Raw genomic sequence first — 26,986 nt, forward strand, 5'->3', positions numbered from 1 at the left:
CCACAAAGCTCTTTAAAGCCTGGATCCATCAGCTCCTACACACTTAGACTGAGGCTACTTGCCATTAGTCTACCTTCTAGCTAACACAGACAAGGCTGTAAGCCATGCTATCCCAAAGCCAATCTGGGGAATAGCATTAAATGTTTTTTTTTTTTTAAAAAGAAGAATATGTCAGCAACTACATGAGCTAGGTTAGAGAAATGGCCAAGTTTGGTTTCAAACTGAGGTCCCATCCAGCAAATAGTCCATGCAGCTGAGGTATTAAGGCCCCAATTCAGCAAAATACTTCAGCATGTGCTTTACCCTAGTGATTTCAGGGACTATGCCAGGTGGAACATCACCAAGAAACCATGAGTGACCATTCTCATGGAGCTCAGAGTTATAAGCAAGTGTTTTGTTGAATCAGGGCCTAAGGGTACGTCCACACTACCCGCCGGATCAGCAGGTAGCAATCGATCTATCGGGGATCGATTTATCGCGTCTCGTTTAGACACGATAAATCGATCCCCGCCGCACTCCCCGTCGACTTTGGAACTCCACCAGAGCGAGAGGCGGAAGCGGAGTCGACGGGGGAGCCGCGACCGTCGATCCCGTGCCGTGAAGACGGGGGAGGTAACTTGATCTAAGATACGTCGACTTCAGCGACGCTATTCTTGTAGCTGAAGTTGCGTATCTTACATCGACACCGCCCCCCACCCCCGCAGTGTAGACCAGCCCTAAGTGATGACTCTGGACTCCAAGTAAGTTATAACAAACAGGGCCGGCTCTGGCTTTTTTGCCGCCCTAGGCAAAAAAGCCACCCGCCCCCCCGGCCCCCCCGCACGGCAGGGGAGGGCGCCGAGCCCGGCCGCGGGCCTGCAATCCCTGACCAGCCGGAGCGCCGGGGGGAGGGCGGAGAGCCCCCGGCGGCCAGAGCGCCGGGAGCAGGGCGGAGAGCCCGGCCGGGGCTCTCCACTCTCCCTGACCGGCCGGAGCGCCGGGGGGGAGGGCGGCGAGCCCGGCCGGGGCCCCGCCACGCCGCCCCCCTCCAGGCGCCGCCCCAAGCACATGCTTGGTGGGCTGGTGCCTGGAGCCGGCCCTGATAACAAAGCAGCATTAGTGGCTATTCAGACAGCACTATGGGACGCTGAAGTGCAAAACTATCTGGGAATTGACTATGTTATTTAGGAACTACCAGGAATGAAACTATTTGGCAATTAAATATATAACCCCACAATGCTATGTTGTTCCAATTAGCCATCTGTATTTACTGTAAGTAAATTTACATCTAATTATACAGGTAAGATCTAGCAAGATGGGAGAATTAGTCTGTGACTGTGGGAGATGAATGCCTTGGGGGAGGAACATCCTCCTTGGGTGTTCTACCTTTTCAAGGTCATTGTCAATCTGGAAAAGGAAATTTCTTTGGGGTAGAAAAGTTTCACAAGTTAATGGTGTTTCCCTGAGGAAATTGAAACCAGGTAAGTGGCAGAAAGTTGTAGTACTGAGTTTAAGATGGCATGTGTTATACACTTTCATAGCACACACAGCAGAGAGAAAAAAAAATGATACTTGACTAGAAGTTTAGTTCAAGAACCAAACCTCAAGAATTGTTAATATTCCAGCAGAATGAGACACTAACAATCTAGAATGAGCTAGGGAAAGACACCTAGAAGATTAATTTCCTGTTCCTTGTTCTCCTATTAGCTATTATCCAGACACTGTAAAAGCAAACCCTGAATCACAATTAGAGATATAGCCTAAAGCAGATGTAATGAGTAGGGGGCAATTTAAGAAATAGCATCTTTTATATTTTGAATTTAAAAATACTGAGTCCCAAGCTACCAGCTATTCAAAAACACCTCCAAGAGTATTCTGTACTAAGCACAAAATCAAAGTCTAAAAACTAAGTCACTGAAAAACTGACTATGGTGTAGTCCATGTCTTGTCCTAAACTGTTGAACAGCTGCCTTATTTCACCCCAGAGGTGGCTGCATTTAACCAGTGGGTGACAGGATCCCTACATAGCCCTTACTTCATAGGTGTGTTAAGAGGCTTATGTAGTTCATATTACAGAAGTGTTTTTGAGATGCTCAGCTGACAGAAATTGTAAGAGACCTAAACAATGATTATGGATAACTGCAATCCCTATTTGTGAAATTCAACCAAAGAAGAGAAGACACTGCGATTACACATCTTTTACCATCCCACATGATCTCTGTTGGCAGCATAGCTTTGGGAGGAATAAAGTGGAGATGGCCCTGAAACCACACCCCCAGATCTAGAGCAGCCCCAAACTTTAAATTCAGATCCAAATTCTGCAGCTCGGGCCCATTGCTGTGTCCACACAGCTGCATTCCTGTAGCGTGTGGACTGGTTATAGAAACCCTGTGCAAAGTCCAGTGTTATTGCTAATATGTTACGACTGAAGCCTCCATCAAATTATAGAGAAAAGGGAAATGAATATTTTAAATATATATTTATTTCACCTTAAGATAATGGTTGGATTTTTGGGGGGTAGGAAGTGAGGAATGATTGATACAAAACAAGGGAGCTCATGGCTGGAGAAAAAGTCTCAGCTAATTTGGGGTGGCCACTTGGGGACAAGTTGTAAGGTTTCTCCTTTTCCTGCTAACTTGTCTCCCTCCTCTTGAGGACATTAGACTAGCAAGGGGCTTGATTCTGTATTTATTGCACACCGTAAAGGCCTGACGCTACAAATATTTAAGCGGGTGGGGAGTTTTGTTCAAGTTCAGTGCAATGTTTTCATGCGGAAAGAGTTAAACCCCATGCTTGAGTGTTTGCAAGATTGGTCCCATCAATGCAGCTATGTGTAAGAGTAAAATCACTCAGACACACAAGTGCTTGAAGAATCAGCAACTCCCATAGAGTTAGTAAGAGTACTGGGAGCAAAAGGAATGAAGAATCAACCTAATGGTTAAAGATTAAGGGGGACATTGTATGGATTGAAGCAGTACTCCGGTTATGTAGATCTTTTGTCTTGTTTTTGTTTCCCCAATCGAGTTGCAATGCTTATCTGACTACATCTGAGTGTTTTGTAAATCATGGCATGATAGTAGCTTCCTGTTAAGTACAAGCACTTCCTGCATAGCAAAGATAATGCAGCATGGGAAGTACTACAGAGCTGTTTATTTTAATGCAAAAGAACCTGGGAACATGCTTGTTTTAAATTATTTTCGCATGCCAGCCCTCTGAAGGAGAGCAACGCCATTTGCCTTTTTCTATGAATAAGCACTTCATTTTTTGGCTGATTTTTTCAGATCCACGGACATGGCAAGAATCAAACTCAGAATAAATGTCCCAGCTCTACAGTATTTTCTCTCTATAGTTCTTAGACCTGCTTGTGCATTTTAGAAGCACTTAGAGAATTTAATGTGAAAAAACACATTAAAGGCCTTTTTTGTGGTGGGGGACTGAAAGTTCGGTGTGTGTTAAAAAGATGTGTTTAAGTTGCAAAGTTTGGATCTGGATTTAACAGGTGATCAGTTCAAATCTGGGATTTTGGTTTGGCCTGCTCCACTGACAAGCTATTTACCATAGTCAGCCACAGATCAGGGTGTCAAATATCCTTGAAGTTCAGGGGGTTGGTTTAGGCCTGATCGCTGCTGCATAAAAGTTCTACTTGGTATCAGGATCCTCTTCCCAAGTCCCACAGGATGGTGGCCCCAGGAGGTTTTCATTTTTCCTCCCCATCCCAGCTATGGATTAGTAAAAATGTAATTGAAGAAAAAAAAAATGGAAGTTTCTCAAATTCTGAAGCACAAAATAATACTTTGTGATCCTCTGATGAAAGATTCTGTACAAACATTAAGCAATTATCAAAACATCCCTAAGAGGGTGGCAGATGGATCACCTGACCCACCACTAAAATGCAATCACTTTGGTGGGGAATGCAGCAACTGTTTAACAGCGCATAGTGATACTGCCCCCAGTTTAGGACAGGAAGCAAATAAATACTCATCACCCATCTAGCACTTTGTATCATCAGTAGCTTTCAAAGTGCTTTGCAAAATTGGTATCTTTATCCCCATTTTACAGAGGAGGAAACTGAGGCACAATGAGGTGCAAGCGACTTGCCCCAGGTCACATTCTGAAGTAGCGGCAGTGCAGGGAACAGAAACCATTTTCCAACTTAGGCCTGTTGCCACAGCTAAGACCATATCCAAACATACTAGTAAATTTAGGTAGGCAAATGTGATCACATACGTGAGCATCAAGGGCTGGACTAGCCTTCCCCGACTTAAAATCTTAGGGACAAAAGGAAGAAATTCTGCCAGCTACTAAATTACAAGTCACGAGATGCTGCATGACTGTGTTTTAGGTGTGGATTGCTAGTATTGACCCTGAACCTGCAAAACGCTGAGCACTTCCTGGAACATGCTGCCGGCCCTCACCTCCAACTGACTGCACCAGGAGAGCTCAGCACTTTGCAGAAATAAACCCCGTTGTGACCTTACAAGAGAAGCAAAGCCCAACACTCCTCCCGGATCCTATTGCAGCACACTGTAGTGTGAGTCAGACAATTTCCTGTATGGCTGGTTCCTCCCCACCCCCATCCCTCAAGAGTCATTTTACAGGACACAGCATGCGAACTGGGTGCCTCGAGGGGTGGGGAGTAAGGAACCGATTACTAAGAGAAGTCATGCTGCAGTGCATCAGCAAGGACTGGCAGACTCAGTCTTGCCCTCACCAAGTATTTTACGAGAAACCAGCTGCTGTTCGCGGCAGCCTAAGTGCAGCCCCCAGGAAAACCCCCACCCCAGCGCAGGGAGCATTTTGATGCTTGTGGCTCGGAGCACAGACGCTACTGTGTATTCCAGCCAAGCTTCCATTCAGTTGCTATCAGCTACTGCTGTTGCCACAGGACAAGAGAGGACAGACAGAGACGAACTGTGATAAAACAGCCTCTGGTTTTTGTTACCTCATTCTCTCCCCCCCCGCTCCCCATATACTTTATATTGTGAGCTCTTAAAGCCAGGGAACATCTTTTATTATGTGTTTGTACAGCACCTAGCACCCAGGGGCCCTGATCTGATTGGCGCTATTAGGTGCTAAGATAATACAAATGCGTATTAATAAAATAATAACTATACCTAACACTTTTCATCAGTAGATCTCAAAGCACTTTACAAAGGAGGACAATAACATTATGCCCATTTTAGAGATGAGGAAACTGAGGTTTAGGAAGGGGAAGTGACTTGCCCAACATCACCCAGCAGGTAGTAGAGCTGGGAAGAGAACCCAGGTATCCTGAGCCCCAGCCCAGTGCTCTATCCACTAGGCCACACTATATAACAAGACAGAAAATGAACCAAGTGCTAAATCGACAGCCCTGGAGGTTTACATCTTATCCAGCCAGAAAACAAAACGGACAGCATGGGTAGCAGGAGGACCCCACCAAAGACCCTCTACCTTGACACAAATACTATTGTCTAGCTGGCTCATTGTGCCCCCAGGCCACTCCGCCAGAGTGTGGTGGGACTCTATCCAGTCCTGAGATGGCAGGTACCCACAATGCAGAAACCACCACAATTGGGACACTGGAAGCTGTACTGAGCTATCTTGATTATCACTTCAAAAGTTTTTTTCTCTTACTTAATTGGCCTCTCAGAGTTGGTAAGACAACTCCCACCTGTTCATGCTCTCTGTATGTGTGTATATATATTTCCTCAATATATGTTCCACTCTATATGCATCCGAAGAAGTGGGCTGTAGCCCACGAAAGCTTATGCTCTAATAAATTTGTTAGTCTCTAAGGTGCCACAAGTACTCCTGTTCTTTTTGTGGATACAGACTAACACGGCTGCTACTCTGAAACCTGAGATTTAAGAACAACTCCAAGCGACAAGGGGAAGAAGACACTTAAATCCTTCCTCTAAGCAAGCGAAAGAACGAGCCAGTCACGTCAGAAAATGGTCAAATGGACAGGTATCCAAAGGAGAGTGGAAGTTTTACAACTCTGCAAAAGATGGAAGGTCGACGACTTCCACATAGCCGACTTCACTTGAAGAGACAGACAGAGACATTGTACTGAACGGGAGGCCTCATTATGAAAGTAAAATTAAATAACTTAAACTTATCCCTAATTAGTACCTTTAGCTAGAAGGAAAAGAAAAACATACCAGCCCAATTTTTCAGCTATGAATCACAAGTGTCCACATGCAGTTAGTACTTTTCCTAGCATTATTTCTGCCACAAATGACATCAGTTTAAAGCATAATGGTTCTATCAACATTAATGAGACACGCAGCACCGGCCCAGTGAATGTGCCACATTCAAATACGATTAGTCCTAGCGTTTTTAAAGCACCTTTCATCTGTGGATCTCAAAGTGCTCTGCAAACATTCATTAAGTTTACACAACCCCTTTGAGGTTTGACAAGAGTTACTTCGACCCAGTTTACAACTGAGCAAACTGAAGGTTAAGTGACTTATGCTTAGGGCCCTACCAAATTCATGGTCCATTTTGGTCAATTTCATGATCATGGGATTTAAAAAATCATAAATTACATGATTTCAGCTATTTAAATCTGAAATTTCCTGTTGTAATTGTAGGGATCCTGACCCAAAAAGGAGTTGTTGGGGGGGGGGGGAAGCTTATTGTAGGGGGGTTGCAGTACTTCTACCCTTACTTCTGTGCTGCTGCTGTCAGCAGCCCTGCTTTCAGAGCTCGGCAGCTGGAGAGCAGCAGCTGCTGGCCAGGAGCCCAGTTCTGAAGGCAGAGCCACCGCCAGCAGCAGCGCAGAAGTAAGGATGGCATGGAATGGTATTGCCACCCTTACTTCTGCGCTGCTGCTGGTAGGGCTCTGCCTTCAGAGCTGGGCACCTGGCCAACAGCTGCCGCTTTCTGACCACCCAGCTCTGAAGGCAGCACAGAAGTAAGGGTGGCAATACCACAACACACACCCCTAAACTAATCTTGCGATACCACCCCCACACACATAACTCCTTTTTGGATCAGGACCCCCAATTTGAGAAACGCTGGTCTCCCCTGTGACGTCTGTATAGTATAGGGTAAAAGCACATAAGAGACCAGATTTCGGGGGGGGGGGGGGGGGGGGGACCAGATTTCACGGTCCGTGATGCGTTTTTCATGGATGTGAATTTGGTCGGGTCCTACTTACGCTACATCATGGCAACTGGGAACAGAACCCAGGAGTGCAAGTTCATGGACTCCAGCTTTAATCAAGAGACAACACTACCTCTTGAAAAGGACTGTGATCAGGAATGGTTTCCATCAGCCACGATTGGAGCAACAGGATCAATAACCTGCTCAGATTTTTTTTTTTTTAAATATATAAATACTCTGTTCTTCCCCAGTCAGTTCCATGAAGATGCAAATTAATGAAGTGTCATTTCACCAAATCAGTCGGCCAAGGTTATTGCTGCTTCTTGCTTTACACTTGTGGTTCTCCAACTGTGGTCTGCGGAGGATGGGCTGCCTACCTGGATCTCCTTGATTCCAACTGCTAAGGTGCATTAGAAACAGCAAAGAGATACATTCACTACTTTCCGAACATTACTTTCCTGTGCATGCAACTGCAAATGGGAGACGCGATGCAGTCCACACTGTGAAAAAGTTGGAGCACCTATGCATTATTACTGTTTGATTTTATAGTGCCCAGAGGCCCCCAAGTAACATTGGCGGGGGCCCACTGCAGCCACATTGCAAAAAGACAGTCAAACACAATCCACTGTCTTGACAAAGAAACAGCACAATCGGCGTTTAAAGTAGCGTGGCCATTAACTAAAGGATTTGGTTTTTTTTTTTTTAAAATAAGAGGGTTCACAGAAGGGTATTTAATAAACAATTCTGAAAGAAATCCAAGTCTGAAAGCAGTTATTCAGGGAAAGTATCTGTAAACCTGTTTCATCATACATAAACACAGCCAGTGTAGCTGAACCGTCTTGTTGAGTATTTCTGAGAGCCAATTATTGCTTGAAGAACAGGAGTACTTGTGGCACCTTAGAGACTAACACATTTATTTGAGCATAAGCTTTCATGGGCTACATCCCACTTATTGCTTGCAACTTTTTCCCATATCCAAACAATAACCTTTGTTTGCTCTCCCTAGCAAGAGTAGTTACTGAAACAGAGGGACAGACCATGCTTTGCATACCACGTTCCTGGTTTGGAACCAAGTGAAATTCCTTAAGAAAGAACTTTATGCTAACTTACTGATAAGAGCATAGCAAACTGAGAACAGCAAAGAAACCCAAAGCTAATGCACCAACACTATTTGCCTACCTCCTGCATCTTGCTACATTACATATATCATAGGAGCTGATTCCACTGTTACACAAGCCCCATTATATCTAAATGCAGTGGAACAAGATGGAAGCCTAAACTATTTCTTTACATATCAACTTGATTTTTGCTAGGTATTTTTACTTCCAATTTAGTGCAGCCACCACCAGGGACATCACAGGCATGGTAGTGTTTCTTAGTTTTACATCTGGTCTCCCTGGCGAGCGGGGTCTTACCTCTCTCACTGTTGCTACAAAGGGAATCCGTGGTACTAAAATAAGGAAGTGATTTTTTCTCTCTCTCTAAAAAGGAAGCATTAATTGGAATTTAGAAATCCTGCTCAGCAGCTTCAGATGAGCTAGAGCATCTGTGTGCATGTGTACACAGTAGCATGTGACTGTAGCACTTAGAATTGAGCTTTACTGGATGTTTTTTGTATTAATTTTTTTCTTTAAGAAAGCAATGTTGATATATTTGCCGCTCACTTTCCAGACAAAGCAGGAAGCAGAGTTAAAGTTTTTGTTTTCTAATTGGTATAGAAAAAACACGTTAATATGTAACACAGGTTTGGTGGGGACTAAAATTGGATTCAAAGCTCCCAGTCACAACATAGTTCACTCTCCCCCCCCCCCCCCCCACTTCATCAAAAAGCCACTTGGTTTGCAAATCCTGAGTGATCTAGGCCATCTCCTCAACCCTGCTCTCTTACCCAAACCATACAGCAGCGCTGACATTCGGCATATATCCACACTGTGTCACCATCCAGCTAACGCGGATGCTCACTGTGTCCCCAGTTAACCTCCCCTATCCCACAAGACGAGGGGAAAAGGGAAAGCATTGAAGACACCACTGAAGAGCCCTCTTTGGGCTTGCAGGGAGGAACCCTCCAGGTAAGGTTTTCTCATAAATCTAAGCATCCCACTCGGACATGTCCTAAAATAACCCTCGCTCTTATAGGCAGGGAGCCTAAACAAAACTTTAAATCGCAGCCATGTGGCTCAAGCTAGGCCTGGGGATCAGGAAATCTGGGTTCACCTAAGCTCTGCCTTGGCCTTCCTATGGGACCTTGGGTAAGCTACAACCTGTCCCTCACCTCCCCAGCTATAAACTGGGGGGAAATACTTACTCCCAGTCACAGGGGGTTGTAAGAGCCTTGGCTGGAACAAGCTACAGGAAGGTTATTGTCTATAACGGGCCAAAGCAAAATCTCAAATCCAGGGAGCAAGGAACTTTGGGATGCTTTAAAAGAAACCGTTTTGTTGACTGGCCGGAAAGCGCCCCCTGGTTTCCCAGCCTTCCCCACCTACCCCAGGGCCCGGAGGGAGGGAGATTTAGCAGGAACTGAAAGGGTCTGGTGGTCAGGAACACGGCTCCTGTAAAACCCAGCAGCAGCAGTGGGAAATTAATCTCAGCGCCAGGGGCGCCCCCAGCCATCCTGCTGGGCCAGGCTTTGGCAGCAAGACAAGGGGAGCCAGAATTCCCTCCCCACAGACACTTTGCAGCCGCTTCCTTTCCAAACGCATCCCGGCTGGAACTAAACCCCAGGGGAGGGGGAAACGCCTTCAGAATCGGCCCCTCCCAGGATCAGGTCACATCCTTCCACCCACCCTCAACCCGTGGGCAGAACCCCCCAAACCAGAATCATTTCACCCCACGGCCCATGGGGGGCTGGGGTGGGGACATGAAGTCAAGGCAGTAGGGAGACCCTCCCCTTCCTCCAAACAAACCCCTGGGGCCGGGGACCCCCTACTCTCGCCATAAAAGCAAGGCAAAGGAAAGACCGCCCTGCAGCTGCGGCCCATGGGGTTCGGGCACACCCCCCTCCCCGCCTGCCGGGTTTGCAGAGCGAGACACAGGACGTGAGACATCATGCACGGAGTTTCCCGGAACGGGACCTCCCAGGAGGGACCCCGAGCTGCCCAGTCCATCCGCCGCCCGGGCTCCCAGCCCCGGTATCGGGGGGTGGGAGCCCGCTTCCCACTCCCACTATTAGCCCCCCCCCAAAAAAAAAAATAAATCGAAAGGGACTCTCAGCCAACTCTCAACACTACAACCGGACGAGGGTGGAGGGGGCTGGTTAGTGCGCTGCAGCCCCCCCCCCCCGCTCCCACAAGGGGATGGGGGGGGGAAGAACCTCCCCCCGCAGCCAGGCATCGCTCGCTCCAGTCCCCGGACCGGTGAGTTCTCTCCGACCGGACAGGCACATGCCTCACGTCTCGCTAACCCCCGGCTCGGTGTCCATACCCACTGCAGAGCGGACCGCTCCCGCCGCCCTCGGGTCCCGCTCCGAGCCTCACTAACCCACCCACACGAGGTATCGGCACTCAAGTATCGATGGGGGGGGCACCCACCTTCTGCCCTTGGTCATGGTTGAGCTCGGTGAAGAAGTAGGCGAGCAGGTGGGACGCGATCATCTTCCGCAGCGGGGGGAGCCGATGCCGGTCTCGATCAGCCGGCAGCGCAGGAGCGAGCAAGCGGGCAGCAGCCGGCACGTTAGTTACTTCCCGCTGCAACAATGTGGCTCATTCAAGAGATTCCCCCGGCCCAGGAGTGACGCGCCCCCGCCGCCCGGCTCCCATTGGCCAGGGCGGGAGGGTGTGTGCTCCGCGTGGGGCGGGGCTTGCGCCTCTGTCTGTCTGAGCGAGCTGGGGGTCTGTCCGCCCAGCATGGGTCTGTCTGCACTGAATGTGGATATGCACATGGGTCTATCTGCACTGCCCCTCTATGCATGCGCCTGTCCACCCAGCATGGGTCTAGGCACAGGTCTATCTGACCCTATGCATGGGTCTGTGTGTCTGAGCACAGATGTGTCTGTGTGCGCTTCATGTGTCTGTGCATGGGTCTGCCTGTCTGAGCACAGGGCCCTGTGTCTGTACACGCTGCACGTGGCTATGCCTGGGTCTGTCAGAGCATAGCGCTTTGTGTCTGTCTGCACTGCATGTTACAGAGGCAACTTGGGGGAGGTAATATCTTTTATTAGACCGACATGTCTGAGCACAAACAGGGCTGTGTCTCCATCTGTGCACTGCGTGTATCAAGGTGTGGGTCAGTCCATCTGAGCACAGAACTATGTGTCTGTCCGTGCTGCATGGGTCTATGCATGATCGGCTTGAACAAAGAAACCATACAGACAACTATATACAAGAAACCCAGGGACTGCCACACCTACCTTCACAGATCCAGCAACCACCCCAAACACACCAAAAATGTGTTATCTACAGCCAGGCACTCAGATATCATAGAATATGCTCTGAGCAGAAAATCTGAGATCGATACATGAATACACTTAAAACTGTCTTCACCAAACGAGGACACTCCACCAGAGAAGGAGATCACATCATGAAACAGGCCACCCAAATACTGCCAGACAACCTGCTTCAATATAGAAATAAAAACCCCTCCAACCACACACCCCTAGTTGTCACCTGCCAACCAACGCTGGAGCCCATATAAGGTATCATCAAAGAATTACAGCCCACACTCGATGGAGACCCCATCCTGAAAGAAATCTTTCCTGAACCCTGTCTGCTGGCCTTCAAACAACCCTCCAGCCTCTCCGAGCTCATCATCATAAGCAAGCTCCTCATAGACCAGAACACACCAACTTAAAGTGGTACTAGACCATGTCAGAACAACAGATGCAAAAGCTGTAGACACATCTCCATTGTTACAATGACCAACATCCCCCCACAACACCCCTTTCAAGATCCATGGGTCCTACACATGCCTATCACAACATGTGGTGTACCACATCCAGTGCACTCAATGCCCCAATCACAACTATTTCGGTCAAACAGACAGTCACTACACTCTCGAATAAACTCACACAGAGAAATGATAAAATACAAAAACACCCTATCACCTGTTGGGTGAACAATGTTCACAAAACAATCACTCTATATCTGACCTCTCCGTCCTCATCCTCAAAGGAAACCTGCACAACACCTTCAAAAGACGAGCCTGGGAGCTTACATTTATAATGTTGATAGACACTAAAAATCATGGATTGAATAGAGACACTGGATTTATGGCTTATTGCAACAATCTCTAACCCCTCCAATTGCCCCACACCACCAGCTTTCCTCCTGCCCTCCCTATGACTGAGAGGTGTTAACGGTCCACTTCACTTCAAATGGTCCCTTGAAAAATGTGCTAACTATTTATCCTAAACAATCTGTTCCACCACTCTGGGCTTGTCTTCATGTACAGCGCTGCACCAGCAACACTGTAGTGCTTAAGGCCTTGGCTACACTTGCAGCTGTACAGCGCTGTGAGTTAAACCTGTCTTCGTACAGCTGAGTAGGGAAAGCGCTGCAGTCTGTCCACACTGTCGTGGCCACATTTGCGGCAATTGCAGCGCCATTGGGAGCGGTGCATTATGGGCAGCTATCCCACAGAGCACCTCTTCCCATTCTGGCGCCGTGGGTTGTGGGAAGGGGGCATGGGTGCGGGGGATTCTGGGTCCTGTCCCAACGCCCCGTGATGCATCGCTTCGCATCCCAGAAATCCCTTTGTTTCCGTCCACCTTTGGCGCCATCTTTCAACGGTTTCTGTGCAGCGCGATCTGTCTGCGGGAAATGGAGCCCGAACTGCTGAGGCGAATGCTGACTTATCTCGCCAGCACGTCACGTTTGGCTGTCGAACTATTCCTTAAGATCCAAAGTGACAGTGAGAGTGAGGAGTCCAACGATGGGTCCTGTGGCACCTTTAAGACTAACAGAAGTATTGGGAGCATAAGCTTTCGTGGGTAAGAACCTCACTTCTTCAGATGCAAGACTTGCATCTGAAGAAGTGAGGTTCTTACCCACGAAAGCTTATGCTCCCAATACTTCTGTTAGTCTTAAAGGTGCCACAGGACCCTCTGTTGCTTTTTACAGACTCAGACTAACACGGCTACCCCTCTGATACTTGAGTCCAACGATGCTATCGAGCCGCGTAACGCGTACGACACGAAATTGCTTGTAGCATTCACGGACATGCTCAGCACCGTGGAACGCCACTTTTGGGCTCGGGAAACAAGCACTGAGTGGTGGGATCACATCGTCATGGAAGTCTGGGATGACGAGCAGTGGCTGCAGAACTTTCGGATGAGAAAAGCCACTTTCATGGGACTGTGTGAGGAGCTCGCCCCCATCCTGCGGCACAAGCACGCGAGATTGAGAGCTGCCCTGCCAGTGGAGAAGTGGGTGGCTATTGCAATCTGGAAGCTGGCAACTCCAGACAGCTACCGGTCAGTCGCAAACCAGTTTGCAGTGGGAAAGTCGACCGTTGGAATCGTGTTGATGCAAGTTTGCAAGGCCATTAATCGCTACTCAGAAGAACTGTGACTCTGGGTAACATGCAGAGCATAGTGGATGGCTTTGCACAAATGGGTTTCCCTAACTGTGGAGGGGCGATAGATGGGACGCACATTCCTATTCTGGCACCACCCCACCTAGCATCCGAGTACGTTAATCGGAAGGGGTATTTCTCTATGGTTCTCCAGGTGCTTGTGGATCACCGTGGGCGTTTCATTGACATTAACACAGGCTGGCCCGGAAAGGTGCATGACACACACATCTTTTGGAACACTTGGCTGTTCAGGAAGCTGCAGGCTGGGATTTTTTCCCAGAGTGGAAGATCACAGTAGGGGAAGTTGAAATGCCCATTGTGATCCTTGGAGACCCCGCTTACCCATTAATGCCGTGGCTCATGAAACCCTACACAGGGAGCTTGACAGCAGCAAGGAACGGTTCAACTACAGGCTGAGCCGGTGCCGAATGACTGTGGAGTGTGCCTTTGGCCGTTTAAAGGGCCGCTGGCGATCTCTGTATGGGAAGCTGGACTTGGCCGAACACAGCATCCCCGCGGTTATATCGGTGTGCTGTACCCTCCATAATATTTGTGAAGGGAAGGGTGAAAGCTTCACTCAGGCATGGACCTCCGAGGTTAAACACCTGGAGGCTGAATTTGCACAGCCAGAGAGCAGGGCTATTACCGGGGCCCAGCGCAGGGCTGCAAGGATTAGGGATGCCTTGAGGGAGCAATTTGAGGCTGAAAACCAGCAGTGATATCTGGTGCCCTGCACAGGAGTGAAGTGCAGTAGTTCCAATCTTTAGGAATCAGTGTTTGCTAAGCAGACTTGCAGTGCCTGTTTATTTCCTGGGCTAAGGAATCTTTTACTTTATGCAATAATAAAGAATGTTTTCCAAGCCAAAAAATCCATTTATTGAAAAGAAAATCCATTTATTGCAAAGAAACACAACTGCTTGGGAATCAGAAAGGGCAAGGGGGTGGAGTGGGGAACAGTATAATCACAGATTCGCGTATGTCCTGTCTGGTGTGCTGTGCAGTGAGTGCTGCACTTCAGGATAGCTATACTGCATGGTGATGGGGGTTGAGTGCAGAGGCTAAGGGTCATGGTTTTCAGGGCTGGGTGGTGAAGATACTGGTGTTGGAGGCAGCTGGTGGTGTGAAGAACCCGGAAGTTGGGGAAAGTGGGTTGGAGGTAACAGTGGGGCACAAGGGAAAGAGTTTTGGGACAAGGGCTTTGGGGGGGGGCGTTTGCGTTTGCGGTAACTGCTCCTTCTGCATGGCTACGAGCTCCTGGATAGCATCCGCTTGGCGCTCCAGGATGCTTATGAGCCGTTCTGTGCTTTGCTGCCGGTGATCCGTGCTTTGCCGCCGATGCGCTGCGTTTTCCTGGCGGATCCTGCTTTCTCTCTCCCTCCAGTTCTGTACTTTTTCATTCTCTTTAATAGATTGCTGCATCACTTCTTGCAGCATGTCTTCTTTGGTTTTTCGCGGTCTCTTCCTGAGTCTTTGCAGTCTCTGAGCAGGCGATAAGAGGGACGGATGAGGTCTCAAGGTTGTTGCAGCTGTATAGGCAAAATGCAACATTTAACAGAGGCAGCATTGTTTATACCAGACAGAGTAATGATTTCCCCCGCACTTAAGGAGGGCACACACAGGGTCTACACAATAGCATAATTTTCCCGTCCCAAACAGAGCACACATAACCCACGAGAGCCTCAAAATGGTGGTTAAGGGGGACTGATTGTTTCAGGGCTGTACTGTCCTCTGGGTTTCTGTGCCTTGGGGAGAGCCAACAGCTGCAGGGGGCACCTACACTGAACACTGTCCCAACATTTTCCACAGGAGTCGTCCTGGACGATATCTCGCTGCTGAGGGTGACCTGGGAAGCAAGGGAGGGTCTTCTACTGCAATGTGGCTTCCGCCCTGGCCCATATGCAGCTTGCCTGTGTGCAGCAATGGTCCCCCCGCCCCTCACGGCACAGTGGCGCGGACACGTTAGCCTGGCTGGGACAAGGACCACGGTGGCTCTCCCGATAAACCTGCGCAAGCGCATTGCACATTGCACACGTTCTGGATGAGACATTCGAAGAGATTACCGAGGCCGATTACCGCGATGTGATAAACCACATCAATGTACTATTCCGCATCTAGGCATGCATGCCTAACCCTCCTCTCCCAAAGAGCCCGCACCGAAAAAATTCCTTCCCGAAAAAAAAACCGCTTACCGGGAACCTGCTCTTCTGTTTGTCCTCCACCAAGTACCAGCCGCTGCGACTGGCTACCTTCCTCCTGGCTCGAGAAGAGCTCCTGGCTGCATGCCTCCAGGGATTCCAGGGTGTCTCCATCCGCCCCACCACCCTCACTCCCGTTTTCCTCCTCCTCCTCCTCCCACCCCGGCTCTGAAGTGTCCATGGAGGTGCTCGGAGTGGAGGTGGGGTTAACCCCAAGAATCGCATCCAGCTCTTTGTAGAATTGGCAGGTCGCGGGGGAGCACCCGAGCGGCCGTTTGCGTTGCGGGCTTTGCGGTAGGCACTCTGGTGCTCCTTCACTTTAATCCTGCACTGCAGGGCATCCCGGTCATGGCCCCTTTCCATCATTCTACATTCCCGAAGGTATCGTAATTCCTACAGCTGGAGCGCAGCTGGGACTGGACAGCTTCCTCCCCCCAAACACTGATGAGGTCCAGCAACTCGCCATTGCTCCATGCTGGGGCTCGCTTGGCGCGTGGAGGCATGGTCACCTGGAAAGATTCGCTGATAGCACTCCACACCACGCCTGGCTGAGCAAACAGGAAGGGAATTTTAAGGGCGGGTCACATGGTTGGTTACCTGAGGCCAGGGCAGTAGAGTTTGAACTGATGATCAGAGTGGCTAGAACAGGCATTGTGGGATACTGCCGAATACTTCTGGAGGCCATTCACAGCGCATTGGGCGGCCACACTGGCGCTGCAGCGCTGCAGCGGCGGCGCAATACACGATATTCCTCTTGGGGAGGTGGAGTACATGCAGCGCTGCTGCCACGGAGATACAGCGCTGTAAGTGCCTTGCCAGTGTGGACGGGGAGTGAGTTACAGCGCTGGGGGAGGCTTTATTGCACTGTAACTCGCAAGTGTAGCCAAGGCCTTAGTGAAGATGCTCCTATGCCCATGGGAGAGCTTCTCCTGTCTGCACAGTTAATCCCTCTCCCTGAGAGATGGTAGTTATGTCTTCACCGTGGGTTAGGTCGGTGTAACTACATCACTCGGGGGTGTGGGTTCACACCCGTGAGCGACATAATTATACTGATGTAGGTACGTAGTGTAGACCTGCCTTCTGACTACATTTCCCAGGAATATTTTGTATGTGTGTGATGTGCATATTTTGTATCTGTGTGATATTTCTATGTACATTTGTGTGTGTGTGTGTGTGTGTGTGTGTGTGTGTGTGTGTGTGTGTGTAGTGGAGTTGTGCATGACATACATTTCCCAGACCAGAAGAGGTCTGTGGAAGCTCAAAAACTTGTCTCTTTTACCAACCGCAGTTGGTCCAATAAAAGATATTACCCCTCACCCACCTTGTCTCTCTAATATCCTGGGACCAATACAGCTACAACAACACTGCATATGCATAGGTCTGTCTATCTGTCTGAGCACAGCGCTGTGTGTCAGTCCGCATTGCATGTGTCTATAGGTGGGTCTGCCTGTCTGAGCATAGGGCTGTGTGTCTGGGCTGCAGGGTCTGTCGGAGCGCAGGGCTGTTTGTGCTGCGTGGGTCTGGTTTGTCTGGCTGTCTATGCACGGGTCATCTGTCTGCAGATCAATCACTGCAGAGAACTCTCAGCCAAAGGGTCTGTACATAGGAATGCGTGTGTTTCAGTTATTGAGTGGGTCTGTTTGTCAGAGCTGGCTTTAGGGTTTTGGAAGCCCCCAGCAAGGTTATTCAAGGGGAGGGGAGGGAGGAAGCTGCTCCCTTCCCCAGAGCAGGAGGATCATCCTGTTACAACACAAGACAGGCAACAGCAGAGCCCATGGTAGTCTCACAGTAAAACTGCGAGTGACTCACAAAATTGCTAACAGGGCATGAGCACACACACACACAAACACATGGACACACAGGGATGTCATGTGCAACACAGGATAGCAGGGGGCTGCGAGTTCTCCTGGGAACACGTCTTACGCTCCTCTCTCTCCTGTTAATTCAGCAGGAGTCAGCCTGCACTGCCTGTATCATTTCTACCATCAGACGGGTTTTAGCAGCCTCTTTCCTTCATGCCTGGAGATGTGTGGGTGTGTGGTGACCAGATAGCAAGTGTGAAAAATCGGGACAAGGGGTGGGGGGTAATAGGAGACTATATAAGAAAAAGACCCAAAAATCAAGACTGTCCCTATAAAATCGAGACATCTGGTCACCCTAGTGTGTTCACAGTGCTTATTTAACCATTATGGATGCTCTGACCTCTTCTCTGGAAGCTGTCCTTTCAAACAGTCTTAAGAAACTCAAACTGTTAACAGATGTGTTGTACAGTGATTACTCTGGGAGGGTATAGAGCCAAATTCCATTTCAAATCCTTCTACCAGTGAAATTCAGGATTTCAAAGGAAGCATGGACATTGTCCAATGCAGCCAACAAAGCCTGCTTTCCTCAGCCAAACGCCATCCTTTTTGTTTTTTTGTGGGTAAACCAGGCCTTGGCTGACCTTATTTCATCATGCAAAAGTTAGAACTAGGCGTGTGCCTCTTAAAGCTGGGGAGAGTTGCGTCAAGAGATGATTCCATATAATCTTTTCAGCATGACTCCATTTCATTGACCCCCTCATCCAGCTTTTGCTAAGCACCAAACTCTTTGTAGTTAGGGCAAAATTAAAACAGTGCGGGATAAAAATAACTCAGCACATCTGTCCCTTTTCTGCCTGTGTTGGCGTTTGACTCATAAAGGGAACATGTGTCTTCTGGAGGTTAGAACAGGAGCCTTGAAGCCAGGAAACCTCTTCTAGATCTTATTCTTGCCTTGCTTTGCCTGGTCAGTGCCTCACTTAACTTTTCTGTGCCGCAGTGTCATCATCTCTGAATCAATATATTCGGGTCTGTGATGGAGTGGTTAGGACACTAGACAGGGAGTCAGGAGACCTGGATTCTATTCCCACCTCTGCCACTGACCTACTGGGTGACCTTTGGCAAATCCCTTTGCCTTTCCGTTTCCCTCCCGCCCTGTGTTTGTCTTGTGTATTTAGCCTGTAAACTTTTCAGAGCAGGGATTGTCTCTTGCTATGTGTATCCACAATGCCTACCACAATGGGGCCCTGATCTTGGGTTTCAATGCATGCAATATATGTTATGTTTATTTCATGGCACAAGCTCTTCGGGATCCATTTCCTTTGCCCTTGATTCTGCTACCCTTACTAACCATTTTTCTTCGGGTGTAGCCCCATTGAAACCAATGGGATTATATGCAGAGTAAGAGATTACTCAGTGTAAGTAAAGGTAGTATAATCTGGTATTAGATTGCTTTATGACATTCTAAATAATCCCATTTTCAAACTATATCTTGAAATAAATTATTTTAGAATTCCTTTCACACAAAACAGCACTTCTCAGCTGCACAAAGAGACTGGTAATCAAGCCAATAAACCCTGACTAGACTGAACAATGATTCAAAGGCATTTCAAGCTGCACACTTCACCAAAACGCTGGAAGCAGGCAAGAAAATTATTTAATTTGGTGGCTGGTTCATGAAATTGGATAATGTTAATAAAAGAGCTATTTCCGTGTATACTGATTGCAGATGCAGAGCCGTCGTATTATAGTGACAATAACTTCTCCTTAGTGTTGAAGAAGGGAGTGTTGTCTAATGATTACAGCAGGGGTTTGGGAATCAGGAATCCTTGGTCCTATCTAATGCCATCACTGACACACTGTGGGAGCCAGAGGCAAACTGGGCCTAATCCAAAGCATGCTGAAGTCAATGAAAAAGACTCCCATTAAGGGTATGTCTATACTACCCGCTGGATCGGCGGGCAGCGATTGATCCAGCGGGGGTCGATTTATCACATCTAGTCTAGACGTGATAAATTGATCCCCGAGTGCTCTCCTGCCAACTCCTGTACTCCACCGCCGCGAGAGGCGCCGGTGGAGTTGACAGGGGAGCAGCAGCAGTCGACTCACCCCGGTGAAGACACCATGGTAAGTTGATCAAAGTATGTCAACTTCAGCTACGTTATTCATATAACTGAAGTAGTGTAACTTAGATCGATTTCTGCCCCCCCCCCCCAGTGTAGACCAGGCCTGACTTCAATGGGCTTTGGATAGACTCATTGTACCTCTGAACCTCAATTTCTCTATCAGTAAAATAGAGGTTCATTAACTAATGTTTGAGGTCCTTGAGTACAAGATGCTCTAGAAGAGCAAACCATGGGCCAGGTTCTGAGCTAGGGTAAATTGGCATAGCAATGGAGTTACACTGGTTTCCCCCATCTAAGGATCAGACCCTCTTATAATTCTTCCCCCCCCCCCCCGCCAGCTCTCCTAATTTGCCTGAAGGAATCTTGGAGATCACATGACAAGAGCAAATACAACTTTCAACTGTGCCAATGTCCTTCACCATTGCTCAGAACATATTGGACCAAATTCAGCACTCCACTAAACAGACATATTAATACATAGTTCTTACATAGCACTTTTCATCCGTACATCTCAAAGCAGTCAGTATCATTATCCCCATTTTACAGAGGGAGAAATGAAGGCACAGACAGGTGGAGTGACTAGAACAGAATCCAGGTATTGTGGGTCCCAATGGCCATTGGTTTTTGCACCTCTTTTCTGCAGTGCTGTAGGTGCCCCGTTCAGAGGTATTTATGTGCTATTCATTGAATGAACTAGCTCTAAAACCCACTTGGCTGAGGGTGGTTGACACTTAGGATTATCTCAAAGCTGGAGGAATTTCAGAAGCTGCACCCAATAAGTTCTTGGGGTGTATTGGGGACAACTTTTTTCTTCAGAAAGTGGAGAAAGTAACCAGGAAGACAGCCATTTTGGACCTGATTCTGACCAACAGGAAGGAATTGGTTGTGACTTTGAAGGAGGAAGGCAATTTGGGTGGAAATGATAGATTACATGATTCTAAGGAAAGGAAGAAGTCAGAGTAGTAGAGTAAGGACAATGGATATCAAAAAATGGACTTTAACAAATTCAGAGAACTGATAAGTAAGATCCCATGGGAAGAAAATCTAATGGAAAAAGGAATTCAGGAGAACTGGCAGTTTCTCAAGGAGATACTATTAAAGGCACAACTGCCAACTATCCCGATGCAAAAGAAAGACAAGAAGAATAGTTAGAGGCCAATATGGCTCCATCAGGAGATTTTTAATGACCTGAAAACTGAAAGGAATCCTACGAAATGTGGGAACATGGACAAATTGCTAAGGAGGAGTACAAAAGACCAGCACAAGCATGTAGGGACAAAATCAGAAAGGCTACGACACAAAATGAATGATGCCTAGCAAGGGACATAAAAGACAATAAGAAGAGATTGTTTAAATACATTAGGAGCAAAAGAAAGACAAAGGAAAGTGTAGGTGTTCCGACAATGGCCAATGCCAGGTTCCCCAGAGGGAATGAACAGAATAGGTAATCATCAAGTGATCCATCCCCTGTTGCCCATTCCCAGCTTCTGGCAAACAGAGGTTAGAGACACCATCCCTGCCCATCCTGGCTAATAGCCATTGATGGGTCTATCCTCCATGAATTTATCTAGTTCTTTTTTGAACCCTGTTATAGTCTTGGCCTTCACAACAGCCTCTGGCAAGGAGTTCCACAGGTTGATAGTGCGTTGGGTGAAAAAATACTTTCTTTTGTTTGTTTTAAACCTGCTGCCTATTAATTTCATTTGGTGACCCCTAGTTCTTGTGTTATGAGAAGGAGTAAATAACACTTCCTTATTTACTGTCTCCACACCCGTCAAGGCCGGCTCCAGGCACCAGCCTGGCAAACAGGTGCTTGGGGCGGCCGCTCCGAAGAGGGGCGGCACGTCCAGCTATTCGGCGGCAATTTGGCAGAAGGTCCCTCACTCCCGCTCGGAGCGAAGGACCTCCCGCCGAATTGCCGCCGCAGATTGCAATTGCGGCTTTTTTTTTTTTTTTTTTTTGCTGCTTGGGGCGGCCAAAACCCTGGAGCCGGCCCTGCACCCGTTATGATTTTATAGACCTCTATCATATCCCCCCTTAGTCATCTCTTTTCCAAGCTAAAAAGTCCCAGTCTTATTAATCTCTCCTCATATGGCAGCCGTTCCGTACCCCTAATTATTTTGGTTGCCCTTTTCTGAACCTTTTCCAAGTCCAATAAATCTTTTTTGAGATGGGGCAATCACATCTGCACACAGTATTCCAGATGTGGGCATACCATGGATTTATAGAGAGGCAATATGATATTTTCTGTCTTATTATCTATCCCTTTCTTAATGATTCCCAACATTCTGTTCGCTTTTTTGACTGCCGCTGCACATTGAGTGGATGTTTTCAGAGAACTATCAAAATCAGCCTAATTTCCTTCTTTGGCAGTGTTACTGGTCTAGCAGATGGGGGGAAACAGTAGACACGATATATCTTGGTTTTAGGAAGGCTTTTGGGGCAGTCCCACATGACATTCTCAGAAGCAAACTAGGGAAATGTTGTCTAGATGGAATTACTCCCCATGTAGCAGAGAGAGCATGGAACAGGGGGCCTTGTGCAAGACCTGAGGCTGGAGCCACAGTCAGCAAAGCTAGGCCATGCTATGAGCCAAAGTCAGGCCCTGTCATAAAGCAGACTGTTGTTTACAAGTTCACAATCCGCCACATGAACTTGGCAAAGGTACGGCAAGAGTTGCTAAAACACAGGCACTCCTAAGTACTCGATATTCATGTAAGCACATTCCTGGGAGATGGCCCAGGAACTCACTGGCCCCGAGCAAGACAAGGAGGGGAGGACAGGATGATGGATGGAGACGTTTTGTTTGAACTAGCAGGTACAAGGTGTAGGGTTGGGAACTACGTCAAGAGTGTTATATGGAACTTGTTTGTATCAATGTATAAAAGAGAAATCATAGGCATGGCACCTTTGTCCAGCCGAGAGGGCAGCAGGAAGTCCTGATGCTGACTGACCTGAGTCCGATGTCATGAGCATATATGTGTTAGTGTACCTGTAGAGACTATGGGGCACAAGGACTGTGCTTCATCGGCAAGAAACCTGGCCGAGCACCTTCGCCACCCAACCGAGTCCATGGTCTTTCTGGGTAGTACTATTGAGGTCTGCTGAGCCAGCTATCTGCACAGAGCTGGGACTGCACACAAAGAGAACACACGCACACACACGCCAACTGACAACACCCCACACTGGCCCCCAGAGGGCTGAGTTGGGCCAAGTGGGCCCAATCAACCACTTAGGCTGTAAATGTGGGAGACTTAGGCTAGAGCAAGGGTTGGAAAACTTTTTGGCCCGAGGACCACATTGGGGTTGCAAAACTGTATGGAGGGCCAGGTAGGGAAGGCTGTGCCTCCCCAAACAGCCTGGCCCCCGCCCCCTATCCTCCCCCTCCCACTTCCCGCTCCTTGACTGCCCCTCTCAGAACCCCCGACCCATCCAACCCCCCCGGTCCTTGTCCCCTAACTGCCACCTCCTGGGACCCCCTGCCCCTAACCACCCCCCTTGGGGACCCCACCCCCATCCAACCCCCCTGCTCCCAGTCCCCTGACTGCCCCGACCCCTATCCGTACTCCCGCCTGCTGACAGGCCCCCCTGGGACTCCCATGCTTATGCAACCCCCCCTGTTCTCCATCCCCTGACACCCCGCCCCCAGAACCTCTGTCCCATCCAACCCACGCCCCCGCTCCCTGTCCCCTGACTGCCCTCTGGGACCCCCCGCCCCTTATCCAACACCCCGACCCCGGCCCCCTTACCATACCGCTCAGAGCAGCATGTCTGGCAGCCATGCTGCCTGGCCGGAGCCAGACACACTGCCACGCTGCTCCACAGGAGCTCACAGCCACGCTGCCCAAAGTGTTGCCCATGCGGCAGCATGGCTGCGGGGGAGGGGGAACAGCGGGAGGGGGGCCGGGGGCTAGCCTCCCTAGCCGGGAGCTCAAGGGCCGGGCAGGACGGTCCCGTGGGCCAGATGTGGCCCATGGGTCATAGTTTGCCCGCCTCTGGGCTAGAGGAAGCTGATTAGAACGAAGCTCACCTGTGAGGGAACAGACGGGGCTTCTACAAAGGAGGCTGGCAGCAGTAGGGTGACCAGATGTCCCAATTTTATAGGGACAGTCCCGATTTTTGGATCTTTTTCTTATATAGGCTCCTATTACCTCCCACCCCCGTCCCGATTTTTCACATTTGCTCTCTGGTCACCTTAGGCAGCAGGGAGGAAGGGAAGGAAGGGAGAAGACGCCTAGTAGGAAGGAGTCCGGGGGTGAGAGCAGGACAGGGTATAGATGCAGGCCTGAACTGTTCACTACAGGGCCCTGGACTGGAACCCAGACCAGAGGGTAGGCCTGGTTCCCCTAACGACCACTGCAGAGTGGTGTTGCTATGGGCAGTGAACAGGAAAACTGCTCGAGTCACTGTAGGAGTGACAGAGTAAGGCCAGCGAGTGTGAGGGCCGCCTGACCCTGCTTGGACAGAAGAGACTTTGAAAGACTAGCCTGGAAGGGGGAAACATGCTGAGTGACTTGGCTGGAGGGCTGAGTCCTGAAGAAGAAGCAGGAGCTCCTGGAGCAAACGAGGGGCTGCAGATTGAGTGAGAGATGGAGTGCAAATGCAGAAAGGCGCGTTGGCCTGGACTAATCCCCAGAATTGCCAGCAGGCGGCACTGTGCAGTGGTGAGTAGAGGACCCCGTCAAGGTGCGTTCACAAGTGGTTGAAAGGCCATACTCAAAAAGCAGTTATCAACAGTTCACTCTCAAACGGGGAGGGTGTGTCTAGCGGGGCCCCCCAGGGGTCAGTCCTGGGTCCAGTACTATTCAATATTTTCATTAATGTCTTGGCTATAGGAGTGGAGAGTACAAGCATAAAATCTGCAGATGACAACAAGCTGGGAGGGGTTGCAAGCATTTTGGAGGACAGGCTTAGAATTCGAAACGACCTTGACAAATTGGAGAATTGGTCTGAAATCAACAGGATGAAATTCAAGAAAGACAAGTGCAAAGTACTGCACCTAGGAAAGAAAAATTGAATGCACAAAACGGGGAATAACTGGTGAGGTGGTAGTGCTGCTGAAAAGGGTCTGGGGGTTATAAGTGGATCACAAATTAAATATGAGTTAACAACGTGATGCAGTTGTGAAAAAGGCTAATGTTATTCTAGGGTGTATTAACAGGAGAGTTGTACGTAAGGCAAGGCCTGCACAGGCGGTAATTGTCGGGCTTTGCTCACGCTGATGAGGCCTCAGTTGGAGTACTGTGTCCAATTCTGGGCACCACACTTTAGGAAAGATGTGGACAAATTGGAGAGAGTCCGGAGGAGAGCAACAAAAATAATAGGGAAGGTTTAAAAAAAACCTTGAGAAAAGAAGACTGAGTGGGGAGACCTGATCTTCTTCAAATACATGAAGGGCTCTTATAAAGAGGACTATGATCAATTGCTCTCCATGTCCACTGAAGGTAGGACAAGAAATAATTTAAGTTAGATATTAGGAAATACTTTCCAGCTATACGAGTAGTTGAACTCTGGAACAGGTTCCCTAGGGAGGTTGTGGAATCCCCATCACTGGAAGTTTTGAAGAACAGGTTGGACAAACACCAATCACGGATGGTCTAGGTTTACTTGGTCCTGTCTCAGTGCAGGGGGCTGGACTTGATGACTTCTTGAGGTTCCTTCAAGCCTGACACTTCCATGATTCTATGATTTACTCGTATTCAGTCACCTGCCATAGACACATCTACCCATTGCTGCTCCAGATAATTTCTGACAACATCTCATTAAGCCCACATCCACACACACCCTGAATTTAAAACGGCCATTTATTTACATTGCATTTTCTCATACATGTACCAGAAACCTTTAATTCTATGCACAGCCAGCTCGTGTTACACCGTTTGAAATAGAAAACCGATCTGGTTACTTTTGTTTCTCGGGTAGACGTCAGACAAAGCATGTGACCTTTAGGGTGAGCAATGGAACATATCCATCCCTCAGCTGTGCTGGAAGGCATAAATCCAAGATCCTGCTGACCTACCAGCCACTCTGCTATGACAACCCGTACCTGCCGATAGTGGGGGGGGGGAGGGGGGCGGAGGCACAAGGAAGGGCAGAGTGAGGGCAGAGGCTTCAGCAGATGTTACTGAGCATGCTCAGTCCATGTGATCGTGCTCAGTAGAAGCCAAGCCGTTAAATCTGGGGGCATGCCCCCCCCTCACATATTGCCTCTGGTCTAGCTGGCATGGAAACAGGCTTGGGAGCAAAGGCTGGCAGGAGCAGGAGGAGTTTGTCAGCACTACTGGGCAACACAGGTGCGGGAACTAGGGGTGCTGAGGGTGCTGCAGCACTCCTGGGCTTGAAGTGGTTTCCATTATAGACAGGGTTTGCGATGTATATACATGTGTATATACAATGGCTCTCAGCACCCCTAGTATACAAATGGTTCCAGCACCTCTGCTAGACAATGGGAGAGTTCCCAGTCAGGCAAAGATACTAAGGTGACCAGGAAGGAAGACTGCTTCCCTTGGGATCCTATATAGCAGCCTTGGGATCATCTGGGTGGATCCTTGCCTGTGGATTGGCTGAAGAACCCTGGCTGAATGGCGTGGGGCTTATCAAAACACCTGCTGGTCATTGCCTCTGACTCATCACACTCTGTGGATCAGGCTCAGAGGTGACTCAGGAATGACTCATCACCCAATCCCCACTCAGCACAATGTCCCCTCCAGATTCCTAAGGGGTTGTCTACACTACAGACGTGACAGTGTGGACCCTTGCTACAGTGACACCAGGAGTTTTGTCACTGTAGTTAATCCACCCCAACATACTGTGTTCATTTATGTGTCTGATAATTCTGTTCTTTACCAGAGCTTCAACCAGTTTGCCTCATACCAAAGTCAGGCTTACTGGCCTGTTATTGCCAGGATCACCTCTGGAGCCATTTTTTAAAATAGGCATTACATTAGCTACTCTCTAATCATCTGGTACATAAGAAGGGCCATATTGGATCAGAGCAAAGGTCCATCAAACCCAGCATCCTGTCTTCCGACAGTGGCCAGTGCCAGGTGCTGATTTAATTTAATAGTTTACATACCAAAGTTCTGTAATTTCATATTTGAGTTTCTTCAGAACTCTTGGGTGAATACCAACTGGTCCCAGTGACATATTACTGTTTAATTTATCAATTTGTTCCAAAACCTCCTCTACTGACACCTCAATCTGGGATAGTTCCCCAGATTTGTCACCTAAAAAGAATGGCGTGGGTGTAGGGATGTACACCATATCCTCTGCAGTGAAAACCGATGCA

The 26,986-nt window shown here is 48.6% G+C and overlaps 1 protein-coding gene across 1 annotated transcript in view; it reads right to left on the bottom strand.

The window, feature by feature from the left end:
* The window catches only part of HK2 (hexokinase 2), a 68,262-nt gene extending 57,586 nt beyond the window's left edge, over positions 1-10,676 (bottom strand). The window contains exon 1 of the mRNA XM_024203379.3: positions 10,599-10,676. Coding sequence (XP_024059147.1) covers positions 10,599-10,661 — 63 coding nt within the window. The 5' untranslated portion in view covers positions 10,662-10,676. The remainder of the gene's footprint in view (positions 1-10,598) is intronic.
* Positions 10,677-26,986: the final 16,310 nt, after the last annotated feature.

This window comes from Terrapene carolina, unplaced genomic scaffold, assembly GCF_002925995.2.
Source record: "Terrapene carolina triunguis isolate 2854851 unplaced genomic scaffold, T_m_triunguis-2.0 Scaffold53, whole genome shotgun sequence".
Classification (NCBI taxonomy): domain Eukaryota; kingdom Metazoa; phylum Chordata; order Testudines; family Emydidae; genus Terrapene; species Terrapene triunguis.